At 43.5% G+C, this 14,252-nt stretch overlaps 1 protein-coding gene across 1 annotated transcript in view; it reads right to left on the reverse strand.

The window, feature by feature from the left end:
- Positions 1-11,295: 11,295 nt before the first annotated feature.
- The window catches only part of LOC146785097 (growth arrest-specific protein 6-like), a 115,384-nt gene continuing 112,427 nt past the window's right edge, over positions 11,296-14,252 (reverse strand). Inside the window, exon 8 of the mRNA XM_085633652.1 lies at positions 11,296-11,603. Within this exon, the coding sequence (XP_085489778.1) occupies positions 11,449-11,603 (155 nt within the window). The 3' untranslated portion in view covers positions 11,296-11,448. The remainder of the gene's footprint in view (positions 11,604-14,252) is intronic.

The raw sequence follows: 14,252 nt of genomic DNA on the forward strand, positions 1-14,252 counted from the left end.
AATGGACCATCAAGCTGTACAGAGGTTTATGTTTTCATTAGAAAATTCCACTGCTGGTACAGCGAGTAAGTCTGACTCTTCTTTCCTCTTTGGTGATTTCAAGCAGTGCATCTTCAGTGAATACTTGAACAGTGGGTTCTGCTGCAGCACATCACTTTCAGCTCAATTCCAACATGGCTGCTGTCTTCTATACATGGCAGATATACATTTGTCATTGCAGTACCTTTTGGTGTTTCTTGCGAGTGATAAGTGCTCAGTAGTGCCTCTGCAGAGGAGCAACAAAACCCCCAGCCCTGCCAAGTGCCACGCATCTAGGGTCAATCTAAGGCATTTTAGTGGGTGTCCCCGCATCAGTGCACTAAAATGCATTGCCATGCATGTTTAGCTCCTCTTCATTGCATGCAGGCGCTTTGCCCTCAGCACAGCATCTACAAAGCCAGCGCTAGTCTCATTTATCTTTTAACTTACCCCAGGCAGTATGAGCTGGACCTAGAGAGGTGGAGACTGTGGTGGCGTGGATACAAGCACTGGGCCGAGCTCGGCTCTCTCCAGGTGAGGTGAACTCCCTGAGCGAGAAGATCAGTGACACAGCAGAAGCCCGGCTGGCACTGTCAGTCTGTACTGAGGACACAGTTAGCCAGTGCAGCCCAGACTGAGTTCTCAACAATGGCAGTAAACCCTTAGGGTAATCCATGTCAGCGATACAGTCTGAGTCCCTGTTTACATATCAAATTTTGATTTTGTGTTTCTGCTACATGTGGCTCTTGTACAGTGCATACTGTGAACTGAGTCCCTTCTAGGTGTCTGAGTACATTCAGGTTATGGGTGGGTGAGCAAGATGGGGGGCAATTGAGATCTCCGGAGGTGAGACTGAAGACAGTGAGAGTTTTTCAGTGTGCCTGTTGGTGGGAGATAAAGGTGTTCAGGCTACATACACATCCATTCATTGGCATCTCTGCAGAGTGTATAGAGCAATGGTCACACGTGCAAAATATAATTACCATTTAATATGAAAATCTATGAAGGGGGTACACGGTTGTCCAAATACCGACAGTGCCAAAGGAAAAGAAAATGTTGTGTTTGTATGTGAGGAGAGAATAGGTTGGTGTAGAGGAAAAAGGTGGTAACCCAAGAAAGTACACCAAGGACAGAGTTTAAGGCAATGATGAAGAGGAATGAGGTGACATGTGAGATATGCGGATGGAAGATGTCAGAAATATGTCTGGGAGAAAAAGAACGTAAAGTGTCTAACTGTGAGAGACAGAAGAAGACAGGGTGAGAACGGGTGCTGCACTGCTAAGATCAACACCTGCTCCACAGACCTTACTGATGTTTAAGTCACAGTCTAATATTTTCAGAAATGACATTTTTTTAATTTATAAATAATCACAATAAAATAATTGGTATTACTCATTTTGCTAATACTGCTAACCAGCACTGGCAACGCCAAAAGGTTCTGGCTTGTATTTGTTGTTGTGTGAAACGCCTGGATGTAATAACAGAAAGTCACAGAGGCAGCCAAATACTGCTCATGGCTTGATTTACTTGCAGGAAAGTGTAAGTCAAAGTGTCCCACATTTGGCAGTAAAATGACATTCATCCGCGTACTGAACCTATAGAAATGTCACACATAAGCAATCTGAAAAACTGGCAGCTATGACCCTCTGAAGATTATTTCAATCACAGAGACCACGGTGGAAAGGCCTGCTTATTCTTCTACTGAGTACCTGGGGAGATCTCCTCACACCACGTGAAAACTCATCATAACTGTTAACATGCATAATTATGAGACAAATGCCTTGTGATATTTGTGCTGAATGGGGTCTTAAATGGCTGAAGAGCTGGAGGAATGATAAGGGTTTTTTACCATCTCGGGCAGTGGTAAATGGTTTCTAGTCGTCGGTGGAACCTTGAGGAAATATACAGAGTTTGAGTGGAACTGTAGCATTCATTGACATATGAAAATTGAACAACAGAGGAATGACATAACACAATCGAAATAACAACACAGCAAAACACAATACAATAAAACAGTCAAAACAGAATGCAGCACATCGACCACAAAACAAAATGACAACACGATTCACTAATGCAGCACAAAAGAGCAACTGCACAAAAAAACACAAACATCACTGGCACAAGAAAATGCAACATAGCAAATGTGCACAAATATGCAGGCCACAAAATACCACCTCCACAAATCTGTTTTTATAACACGGTGGTAAAAGGTGTTTGCACCAGGCACTGCCTTATGTACTACCAAGGACTTGTATTGGTGCCAGTTTTGCCATCCGGCCCAATGTCTTAAATTAGCAGTTGCTCACGTTAGGGGTTTACTAAGGATGTGTGCGTGACGCAAAGCACTGCGTCAATTTCTTACCATTATAACAGAGTGAAAGCAAAGTGAAAACTGCACAGCCCCGCGCAGGTGCTCCCACAACTCTGAGTAAAACGCCAGAGTGTTCTCTTATTAAATTGTGTTTATTGGTAGGTTTTCATTATATAGTAAAAACGACTGAGTATAAAACAGGTTGAAGCTTATGGCAGTAAATAGAAAGCTATTTTTTCAAGGCCGGTCATCCTTTATAGAAGCAGGTAGACGTTTGGATTGGCTCAGAGGTTGCTCGATTCTTCTGCATGTATGGCCTTGGGGCAGCTGTGAGAACGGATATGGCCATGTTTATTCTTTGCCTCGTCGAATTCCACCAGTTTACCCTGTAAAGCCATTTTCAGGCATCCAACAAAATAGGAATCCTCAGTAGCCGGACCTGTAACAGAGGAAATAAGAAAATTGAGAACTTTGGAGGAGGTCAAATGGGGAGTTGGTTTTGCGCAGATCAGGGGGGTCTGGTTGTGAAGGTTGCGGGAGAGCTCCACCCGCATGGCTGGCGTGACCATGGCATTTATCTTAGACTGGGACTTTCCAACCCACCTATGTGTTGTCGAGTGATTTAATGTGCAGGGTCTGGTGGTGACTTTTCCCTGTGAAGGAGGGCCGGGTCCATGACCTTCCTCAAGAGCTGTGGAGTTTGCGTGTGAAGGGTCTTGTGTTTCAGTTGTGGCCTGCATGTCAGTGTCACTTCCCGAGGGTGAACATCCCAGTGGTGCCATTATCTGCCCACTGTTACCAGCGCGTGTCTCATTTCAGCCTGCATGTCGGGTACTCCATGTTTTAGTGTGCGTGTTGTGTCTGTCTCAGTGTCTGGCTCTTTTAAGCGACCCTATAGCCCAATGTCCATATGAATCTCTCCCTGTGCCAATGTCTTTGTCTTCCTTGCCCAGTCTCTATGTCAGCACATCTCCTCCTCCCCCCCCCCCCCCCCCATCCAATTATAAGTTGAAAGGAATTCCTGGATGGAATTCCGCTCTGCTTAAATAGGTTTTGTTCCAGGCTCAGGAAAAATGGAACCAATGTTGACCTGCTTTCCTGCCCCTGTCTTACCCCTTGTCATTGCATGGGGGAGCATGGAAGGCCCCCTGCCTGCCAGACTACAGGCTCCTCTGCCCTCCACCACACTCCTCCCTCCCCTCCCCATCCCACAGCAGCTTCATGGAAAAGGGAATACAGAATTTTGCCCAGTAAAAAGTTATTCCTCATTGAATGGGTATAAATGTATAATTGTATGGTACTGGTGCGGTGTTACAGCACGCTACAGTTTTTTAAAGGTTTGGATTTACCAACCCACCAGTGTGGGGCAGCTTGCAGCTGGGCCCTTGTGTCCTATCTCCTTGTGATAGTGTCCACATTTCCCTGTCAATGCCTCCCTGTCCCTGTTTCTACCAGTTTCTGTCCCACCTTATGTCTCACTGAGTCAGTGACCATGTCCCGCAGTCCCAGTGTATATACCTCCCACACTCAGTGTTTGTGCCTTCTAGGTCCTGTGTCTCCGCGCTGGTGTAGTCGTGGGCTCCTTACATTCACTGTCCCATTGCCGGTGTTTTTTACTATCCCCTTGTCAGGTAATTCCCTACCCCAGTGTAGTTACCTGCCCCATTGTGCATGCATTCTAGCTCCATTGTCCCATAATCCCTACTGCCAGTGTGGGTTCTCCCTGCCCCAATGTCTGAGTATTCCATTTTCCAGAGCACGTGCTTCCCTGTCCCAATGCACGAGCCTCCCTGTCCCAATGTATGTGCCTTCCTATTGAAGTGTCAAGGTTTCTGTGTCACTGTTAATATGATGTTTATGTTTGTTGCAATATAATGACGTGTTGGTGGTGTCACTGTGCACATGCCCTCCTAACCCACTATCCAGTCTTGCTCAGTGCCAGTATATTTAGAGCCTCATTGCATGTGTGCCTCATCCCAGAAGTCTCAGGGTATTTCCTCTTCCTTTCTCAGTGTTTCCATGTCCCAGAATGCATCCCACTTTTCCAGTGTGTATGTCTCCCTGACCCAATCTGAGTCTCCCACATGCCACTGTGATTGTCTTCCTGTCTCACTGCCCATGCTTTGCCTGTCCAAAAGCTGTGTGCATTATCCCACTTCCCAAGGTATAAACACCCATAAACTTATAAATAATTAGAAAATAAGGCACGCATTGAAACAAATGTTGTAATGAATCATACAGTTTCAAAAGGTAAAATAACCAAAATACACAAGACAAAATACAAAAGTGGCTTGCCAGCATGAAGCCATATAAGCCTCATACGTGTCATGACATTGGGCAATAGGTGTGCATTTGTAATAGGAACCAATGGAATTATGCAGCAATGCAGGCCACATAATGTACCTTGATGTGTGTGATTTATGCAGCAGGAAAATGCAAACTGTACTGCACAGTATGAGATTAAATGAAGCAGCACATTTACTGGCATTATTATTATACTACTATGGAATTGTAAGACACATACGACCGCATAGGTATTGGATCCAAATGCTTTAGAAAATGCATAGGTTTCTTAAGAAAGAAAATCACACATCTAATAAGTGCTATTCAAATATTGAGTCATCAACATATAATGATTTTATGCCAGATGTTTACCGTGTGTATTGGTCTGAGAAGTTTGAATAATGCAATTTGGGTAGAAAATGTTCATCTACCTCGGATTGAGGGCCTTTTGACTAAATTTGGGAAGTCATCATGGTTTACCAAATTAGATATGACAGTGGCTTATCATCCGATAATGCTACACACTGATTCACGCAATTTTACTGCTTTTATCACCCCAAGGAGGACTTACAAGTTTTTCAGGTTACCCTTTGGATTAGACTCTGCTGCTTCGGCTTTCCAGAGGGTGATTTCTGAGATCTTCAAGGAAATTCCCAAAGTTGTGGCATTTCTTACAGGTTTTGGACTTAAACCAAAACCGGGATTGGTTGATGCCATTATATACCCCCCGCCCCCCCCAATACCCAAAGGTCGTGAACAATTGAAATCATTCTAGTGTATGTGTGAATTTAACTCAAAAGTCATCAGGGGGTTTGCGAATCTGACGGAGTTCTTAAATTCTACTTCAAAGAAATGTGTGTGTCAATGGAATTAAGAATGTGCAAGTGCTTTTGAAAGAATAAAATCTCATCTCACAGGCTCCTGCTTTATAACTTGTCTTAAAGGACACAATACCTGCATCACATTTGATGTTGGTATTTATGGATGGGAAGCTGTTTTATTATAGTATGAAGGATCTGTTGAATTTACTATTGGTTTTGCATCACGCACACACAATAACATAGAAAGGCGATACTCTGATTGAAAAAGAGAGGTTGGGCACTGCATGATGCATGAAGAAGTTTAATGCTTTTTTGTGGGGTAGGCCATTTATCATCAGAACCAACCATCGACCTTTAGTAGATATTCTTTCAGGAGCTATACTAAAAAAAACAACATCTAGGTTGTCAACATTTGCCACAAAATTGTTAGAATATAATTTTGAGATTGAGTATATCCTGGTGGGAAGAATGTCCGGGGAGATTGCCTATCCAGATTACCCATTATTGAAGACTGCAATTTGGAGAATGATGATTTTGAGGAATGTGTAATCACAGAATGTAAGTTCAGTGACTCTGTTTGAGCCAGTGTGGAGGAATGGAGAAATGAAATGCTTGAGGACAACTGTATGCAAGAAGTGTTCAGATTATCTATCAGCGGGTTGGCCTAGAGAAAGCTCGTTGAAACTAGAAATACAACCGTTCTGGAAGATAGCTCACAAGCAGTCTGAGGTTGAAGGTTTGTTAGTCAAAAGTGACAAGTTAGTCCCTCCATATGGCCAACGGGAAAAAATAATTGAATCTGCCCATAGTGGGCATCTAGGGGTAACACTTACCTAACAAAAAAAAAGTTGGGGAGGAGTACTGGTGGCCCAGGATGGACTGAGAGATAGAGATATTCATCAATGAATGTACCCAGTGCTTTCTTTCTGACAAACACTTGGTGACATGCTCACCTACCAAAACTCCTGTAGCTGCTCTTTCTAGAGTATAGGAGTAAATTGGCTTAGACATTGAAGACCTTTTCATATCTTGCCTGCACATTGTTGATCCATGATTGTACTAATTGATGATTTGTTTAGGTGGGGTGAAGTTACATTTCTAAGGGAACCATCCAGTAGTCCTGTCATACGTTTTCTTAGTGAAACGTTTATTAAATAAGGTACACCAGAGTGTATTTTAACTGACGATGGTGTGCAATTTGCTTCCACCATTATGTGCGAATTCCTAAAGAAAAGTGGGGTCCAGCATATAAGGATGCCACTTTACCATCTTCAAAGTAATAGAATGGTAGGGCGCTTTAACTGCATTCTAGTTCAGTGTGTCCAAAGTGCTATAAGATTGAAACATGATGTTGAAGAAATTGTGTGAAAACCTTTATGGTCTTGCAGAACAATGGTGCATGCTTCCATCAGCATCTCTCCTTTTGAAATGATGCATGGTAGAAAAGTAGCTTCAGGTTAAAATTCATACTGGCTATTTAAGTTTAAGCCCTGCATTGTACCCTTGAAAGAAATTTGGTAGGAGGCCAAAACTAAGAATGATGCTATACAGGTCTGTGAACCTTTGCACCGAATGAGGGTGCAACACATTGTTCTTGGGGAGCGTATAAGAATCAAATAACCTGTTTTTCAAAAGAAAGACTTGTCCAAGTTCAGAGAACCTGTCAAAGTTGTTGAAGTACATCACAACAGTGTTTAAGTTGAAGGGGCAGTGGTGGCACCTTGGTTGTGTTGCTAAGGTACAAAGAACTAGACATTTTATTGCCCAAAAGATTGCCGTAACAGGCACAGTGATAATAATAATAGGCCAGATCGTGGGCGCGATAATAATGACAGTGCTTCCACACATGATCAGCACGAACAGCCCACCTCCCCTTCCCCTTCAGCACCTCCTTCGAACAGGTACCCACCATTCTACGAAAGCTTGAGCTGAACTGACTGCTCAGTAACCTATTCATCCCCGTGGACCTAAATGGGCCATATGCATGATTTGTCATCAACGGAAATCCCATTTCATGTCTTATTGATTCTAGTGCCAGTCAATCTGCCTGAAAACCTCAAAGTGACATCTTTTCCTCTGTTGAGCAAAACAGTTGATGCAGTTGGCATTAAAAGCAGACATGTTCCCTACCGTCTTACCATTCCTGTGTCTATTTCCTTAGGCCTGATTTAAGATCAATATGATTTCCTTCTTTGCTCCACACCTGCAGTTAATTTTCTGTTAAGGCAATGTTAAGATTCAGGTGAACACAATGGAGCAGCTCTACCGCACAGCAATCCCGCACACTGCAGTACCCTCTCCGTCCTGACGTAGAGGAAAGAATCTGTCAAGTCACTGCTGCCCTAGTGAAACAAAGGTATTTGATCCCCACAGTTAGCATTTGCAACACTCCTCTCGTACCCATCACAAAGCCTGCCAAAGGAACTTACCATTTTGTGCAAGACTTGCAGGCTATTTCTGCTGTTGTTATTATGGAGTTTTTCTGTTGTACCAAACCCAGCTACTACCATTTCCAGTATTCCGAACACAATTACAAACACATCCCTACACGTTTTACTGTTGATAATTTGTGATTTGATTTTTTCTCCATTCTTATACATTTTGAGATCCAACTTATTTTTGTTTCTCATTCTACAGCTCTCAAATGACATGGACCCAGCTTCCTCAAGGGTATACTAACTTGCTTCCTATATTTTTACAATCTCTTAAGAAGGATTTAGACATGTTAGTCTTTCCCTGTGATTCTACCCTATTTCAATATGTTAATGACTTGCTGGTAACATCTGATTCTGTGGAACCAATGCAAACATGACTCACACTACCTGCACACTGGGCTAGCAAAACATGGGCACAAAGCATCTTAAAGAATTTACAGTTATGTTTGCACCATGTTTGATATTTGGGCCATGATATCTCCTCTGAAGAGTGGCATACACACTTCCGACACACGCTTGGGGAAGTGCACGCACCAGAACTTGATTGTGGCACCAGCATGCCACCGATGCATTGTCCATGGAAATGCTGCACATTTTAATCATGGTAGCACAGTTGAGTATGAAACTGCATCATAAGCAATGGGATATGTTCAAAATAGAAGAGCAGTAACGAAAATTTAGTACATGAGATTTCAGCTCTTAGTAACAATTAAAATAGAAAAGGAATCAACAGTCTGTCCTGAGAACAGACGTTTTCCCATGATGATCCTCATGTTTTAATACAGAGATATGCATGCATTTTAGCTTGTGTAATATTGTCAAAGAAAAGTGAAATCATACAATAATGTAATGTGTTTTGAACTAGGTATACCACAATGCACTGTGGTGACTACTAGTAGGTTAGGAATACTCCTACCTCCACTGTCTTGGGAAACCCCTTTAGTGAGAGTGCTTGGTTGTGTAATGGACCATCAAGCTGTACAGAGGTTTATGTTTTCATTAGAAAATTCCACTGCTGGTACAGCGAGTAAGTCTGACTCTTCTTTCCTCTTTGGTGATTTCAAGCAGTGCATCTTCAGTGAATACTTGAACAGTGGGTTCTGCTGCAGCACATCACTTTCAGCTCAATTCCAACATGGCTGCTGTCTTCTATACATGGCAGATATACATTTGTCATTGCAGTACCTTTTGGTGTTTCTTGCGAGTGATAAGTGCTCAGTAGTGCCTCTGCAGAGGAGCAACAAAACCCCCAGCCCTGCCAAGTGCCACGCATCTAGGGTCAATCTAAGGCATTTTAGTGGGTGTCCCCGCATCAGTGCACTAAAATGCATTGCCATGCATGTTTAGCTCCTCTTCATTGCATGCAGGCGCTTTGCCCTCAGCACAGCATCTACAAAGCCAGCGCTAGTCTCATTTATCTTTTAACGTACCCCAGGCAGTATGAGCTGGACCTAGAGAGGTGGAGACTGTGGTGGCGTGGATACAAGCACTGGGCCGAGCTCGGCTCTCTCCAGGTGAGGTGAACTCCCTGAGCGAGAAGATCAGTGACACAGCAGAAGCCCGGCTGGCACTGTCAGTCTGTACTGAGGACACAGTTAGCCAGTGCAGCCCAGACTGAGTTCTCAACAATGGCAGTAAACCCTTAGGGTAATCCATGTCAGCGATACAGTCTGAGTCCCTGTTTACATATCAAATTTTGATTTTGTGTTTCTGCTACATGTGGCTCTTGTACGGTGCATACTGTGGACTGAGTCCCTTCTAGGTGTCTGAGTACATTCAGGTTATGGGTGGGTGAGCAAGATGGGGGGCAATTGAGATCTCCGGAGGTGAGACTGAAGACAGTGAGAGTTTTTCAGTGTGCCTGTTGGTGGGAGATAAAGGTGTTCAGGCTACATACACATCCATTCATTGGCATCTCTGCAGAGTGTATAGAGCAATGGTCACACGTGCAAAATATAATTACCATTTCATATGAAAGTCTGTGAAGAGGGTACACGGTTGTCCAAATACCGACAGTGCCAAAGGAAAAGAAAATGTTGTGTTTGTATGTGAGGAGAGAATAGGTTGGTGTAGAGGAAAAAGGTGGTAACCCAAGAAAGTACACCAAGGACAGAGTTTAAGGCAATGATGAAGAGGAATGAGGTGACATGTGAGATATGCGGATGGAAGATGTCAGAAATATGTCTGGGAGAAAAAGAACGTAAAGTGTCTAACTGTGAGAGACAGAAGAAGACAGGGTGAGAACGGGTGCTGCACTGCTAAGATCAACACCTGCTCCACAGACCTTACTGATGTTTAAGTCACAGTCTAATATTTTCAGAAATGACATTTTTTTAATTTATAAATAATCACAATAAAATAATTGGTATTACTCATTTTGCTAATACTGCTAACCAGCACTGGCAACGCCAAAAGGTTCTGGCTTGTATTTGTTGTTGTGTGATACGTCTGGATGTAATAACAGAAAGTCACAGAGGAAGCCAAATACTGCTCATGGCTTGATTTACTTGCAGGAAAATGTAAGTCAAAGTGTCCCACATTTGGCAGTAAAATGACATTCATCCGAGTACTGAACCTATAGAAATGTCACACATAAGCAATCTGAAAACCTGGCAGCTATGACCCTCTGAAGATTATTTCAATCACAGAGACCACGGTGGAAAGGCCTGCTTATTCTTCTACTGAGTACCTGGGGAGATCTCCTCACACCACGTGAAAACTCATCATAACTGCTAACATACATAATTATGAGACACATGCCTTGTGATATTTGTGCTAAGTGGGGTCTTAAATGGCTGAAGAGCTGGAGGAATGATAAGGGTATTTTACCATCTCGGGCAGTGGTAAATGGTTTCTAGTCGTTGGTGGAACCTTGAGGAAATATACAGAGTTTGACTGGAAAGGTAGCATTCATTGACATGTCAAAATTAAACAACAGAAGAATGCCATAACACAATCGAAATAACAACACAACAAAACACAATACAATAAAACAGTCAAAACAGAATGCAGCACATCGACCACAAAACAACAAAATGACATCACGATTCACTAACGCAGCGCAAAAGATCAACTGCACAAAAAAACACAAACATCACTGGCACAAGAAAATGCAACATAGCAAATGTGCACAAATATGCAGGCCACAAAATACCACCTCCACAAATCTGTTTTTATAACACGGTGGTAAAAGGTGTTTGCACCAGGCACTGCCTTATGTACTACCAAGGACTTGTATTGGTGCCAGTTTTGCCATCCGGCCCAATGTCTTAAATTAGCAGTTGCTCACGTTAGGGGTTTACTAAGGATGTGTGCGTGACGCAAAGCACTGCGTCAATTTCTTACCATTATAACAGAGTGAAAGCACAGTGAAGACTGCAGAGCCCCGCGCAGGTGCTCCCACAACTCTGAGTAAAACGCCAGAGTGTTCTCTTATTAAATTGTGTTTATTGGTAGGTTTTCATTATATAGTAAAAACGACTGAGTATAAAACAGGTTGAAGCTTATGGCAGTAAATAGAAAGCTACTTTTTTCAAGGCCGGTCATCCTTTATAGAAGCAGGTAGAAGGTTTGGATTGGCTCAGAGGTTGCTCGATTCTTCTGCATGTATGGCCTTGGGGCAGCTGTGAGAACGGATATGGCCATGTTTATTCTTTGCCTCGTCGAATTCCACCAGTTTACCCTGTAAAGCCATTTTCAGGCATCCAACAAAATAGGAATCCTCAGTAGCCGGACCTGTAACAGAGGAAATAAGAAAATTGAGAACTTTGGAGGAGGTCAAATGGGGAGTTGGTTTTGCGCAGATCAGGGGGGTCTGGTTGTGAAGGTTGCGGGAGAGCTCCACCCGCATGGCTGGCGTGACCATGGCATTTATCTTAGACTGGGACTTTCCAAGCCGCCTATGTGCTGTCGAGTGATTTGATGTGCAGGGTCTGGTGGTGAGTGTTCCCTGTGATGGAGGGTCGGGTCACATGGCCTTCCTCAAGAGCAGTGGAGTTTGCGTGTGAAGGGTCTTGTGTTTCAGCTGTGGCCTGCATGTCAGTGTCACTTCCCGAGGGTGAACTTGCCAGTGGTGCCATTATCTGCCCTCTGTTACCAGCGCGTGTGTCATTTCAGCCTGCATGTCGGGTACTCCATGTTTTAGTGTGGCTGTTGTGTCTCTCTGGCTGTTTATAGCCCAATGTCCATATGAATCTCTCCCTGTGCCAATGTCTTTGTCTTCCTTGCCCAGTCTCTATGTCAGCACATCTCCTCCTCCCCCCCATCCAATTATAGGTTGAACGGAATTCCTGTATGGAATTCCGCTCTGCTTAAATATGTTTTGTTCCAGGCTCAGGAAAAATGGAACCAATGTTGACCTGCTTTCCTGCCCCCGTCTTACCCTTTGCCATGGCATGGGGAGCATGGAAGGCCCCCTGCCTGCCAGACTACAGTCTCCTCTGCCCTCCACCACACTCCTCCCTCCCCTCCCCATCCCACAGCAGCTTAATGGACAAGGGAATACAGAATTTTGCCTAGTAAAACTGGTTCCACAAAGTTATTCCTCATTGAATGGGTATAAATGTATAATTGTATGGTACTGGTGCGGTGTTACAGCACGCTACAGTTTTTTAAAGGTTTGGATTTACCAACCCACCAGTGTGGGGCAGCTTGCAGCTGGGCCCTTGTGTCCATATCTCCTTGTGATAGTGCCCACATTTCCCTGTCAATGCCTCCCTGTCCCTGTTTCTACCAGTTTCAGTCCCACCTTATGTCTCACTGAGTCAGTGACCATGTCCCGCGGACCCAGTGTATATGCCTCCCCCACTCAGTGTTTGTGCCTTCTAGGTCCTGTGTCTCCGCGCTGGTGTAGTCGTGGGCTCCTTACATTCACTGTCCCAGTGCCGGTGTTTTTTACTATCCCCTCGTCAGGTAATTCCCTACCCCAGTGTAGTTACCTGCCCCATTGTGCATGCATTCTAGCTCCATTGTCCCATAATCCCTACTGCCAGTGTGGGTATCACCCTGCCCAAATGTCTGAGTATTCCATTTTCCAGAGCACGTGCCTCCCTGTCCCAATGCACGTGCCTCCCTGTCCCAATGTATGTGCCTTCCTATTGAAGTGTCAAGGTCTCTGTGTCACTGTTAATATGATGTTTATGTTTGTTGCAATATAATGACGTGTTGGTGGTGTCACTGCGCACATGCCCTCCTAACCCACTATCCAGTCTTGCTCAGTGCCAGTCTATTTAGAGCCTCATTGTATGTGTGCCTCATCCCAGAAGTCTCAGGGTATTTCCTCTTCCTTTCTCAGTGTTTCCATGTCCCAGAATGCATCCCACTTTTCCAGTGTGTATGTTGTCCCTGACCCAATCTGAGTCTCCCACATGCCACTGTGATTGTCTTCCTGTCTCACTGCCCATGCTTTCCCTGTCCAAAAGCTGTGTGCATTATCCCACTTCCCAAGGTATAAACACCCATAAACTTATAAATAATTAGAAAATAAGGCACGCATTGAAACAAATGTTTGTAATGAATCATAGAGTTTCAAAAGGTAAAATAACCAAAATACACAAGACAAAATACAAAAGTGGCTTGCCAGCATGAAGCCATATAAGCCTCATACATGTCATGACAATGGGCAATAGGTGTGCAATTATAATAGGAACCAATGGAATTATGCAGCAATGCAGGCCAAATAATGTACCTTGGTGTGACTGATTTATGCAGCAGGAATATGCAATCTGTACTGCACAGTATGAGATTCAATTTTTCAATTCAATTCAATTCAATTCAATTCAGTATGAGATTAAATGAAGCAGCACATTTACTGGCATTATTAATATAATACTATGGAATTGTAAGACACATACGACCGCATAGGTATTGGATCCAAATGCTTTAGAAAATGCATAGGTTTCTTAAGAAAGAAAATCACACATCTAACAAGTGCTATTCAAATATTGAGTCATCAACATATAATGATTTTATGCCAGATGTTTACCGTGTGTATTGGTCTGAGAAGTTTGAATAATGCAATTTGGGTAGAAAATGTTCTTCTACCTCGGATTGAGGGCCTTTCGACTAAATTTGGGAAGTCATCATGGTTTACCAAATTCGATATGACAGTGACTAATCATCCGATAATGCTACACACTGATTCACGCAACAATTTTACTGCTTATATCACCCCAAGGAGGACTTACAAGTTTTTCAGGTTTCCCTATGGATTAGACTCTGCTGCTTCGGCTTTCCAGAGGGTGATTTCTGAGATCTTCAAGGAAATTCCCAAAGTTGTGGCATTTCTTACAGGTTTTGGAGTTAAACCAAAACCGGGATTGGTTGATGCCATTATATACCCCCTCCCCCCCCCCCCCCCAATACACAAAGGTCGTGAACAATTGA

This window comes from Triturus cristatus, chromosome 11, assembly GCF_964204655.1.
Source record: "Triturus cristatus chromosome 11, aTriCri1.1, whole genome shotgun sequence".
Taxonomy (NCBI): Eukaryota; Metazoa; Chordata; class Amphibia; order Caudata; family Salamandridae; genus Triturus; species Triturus cristatus.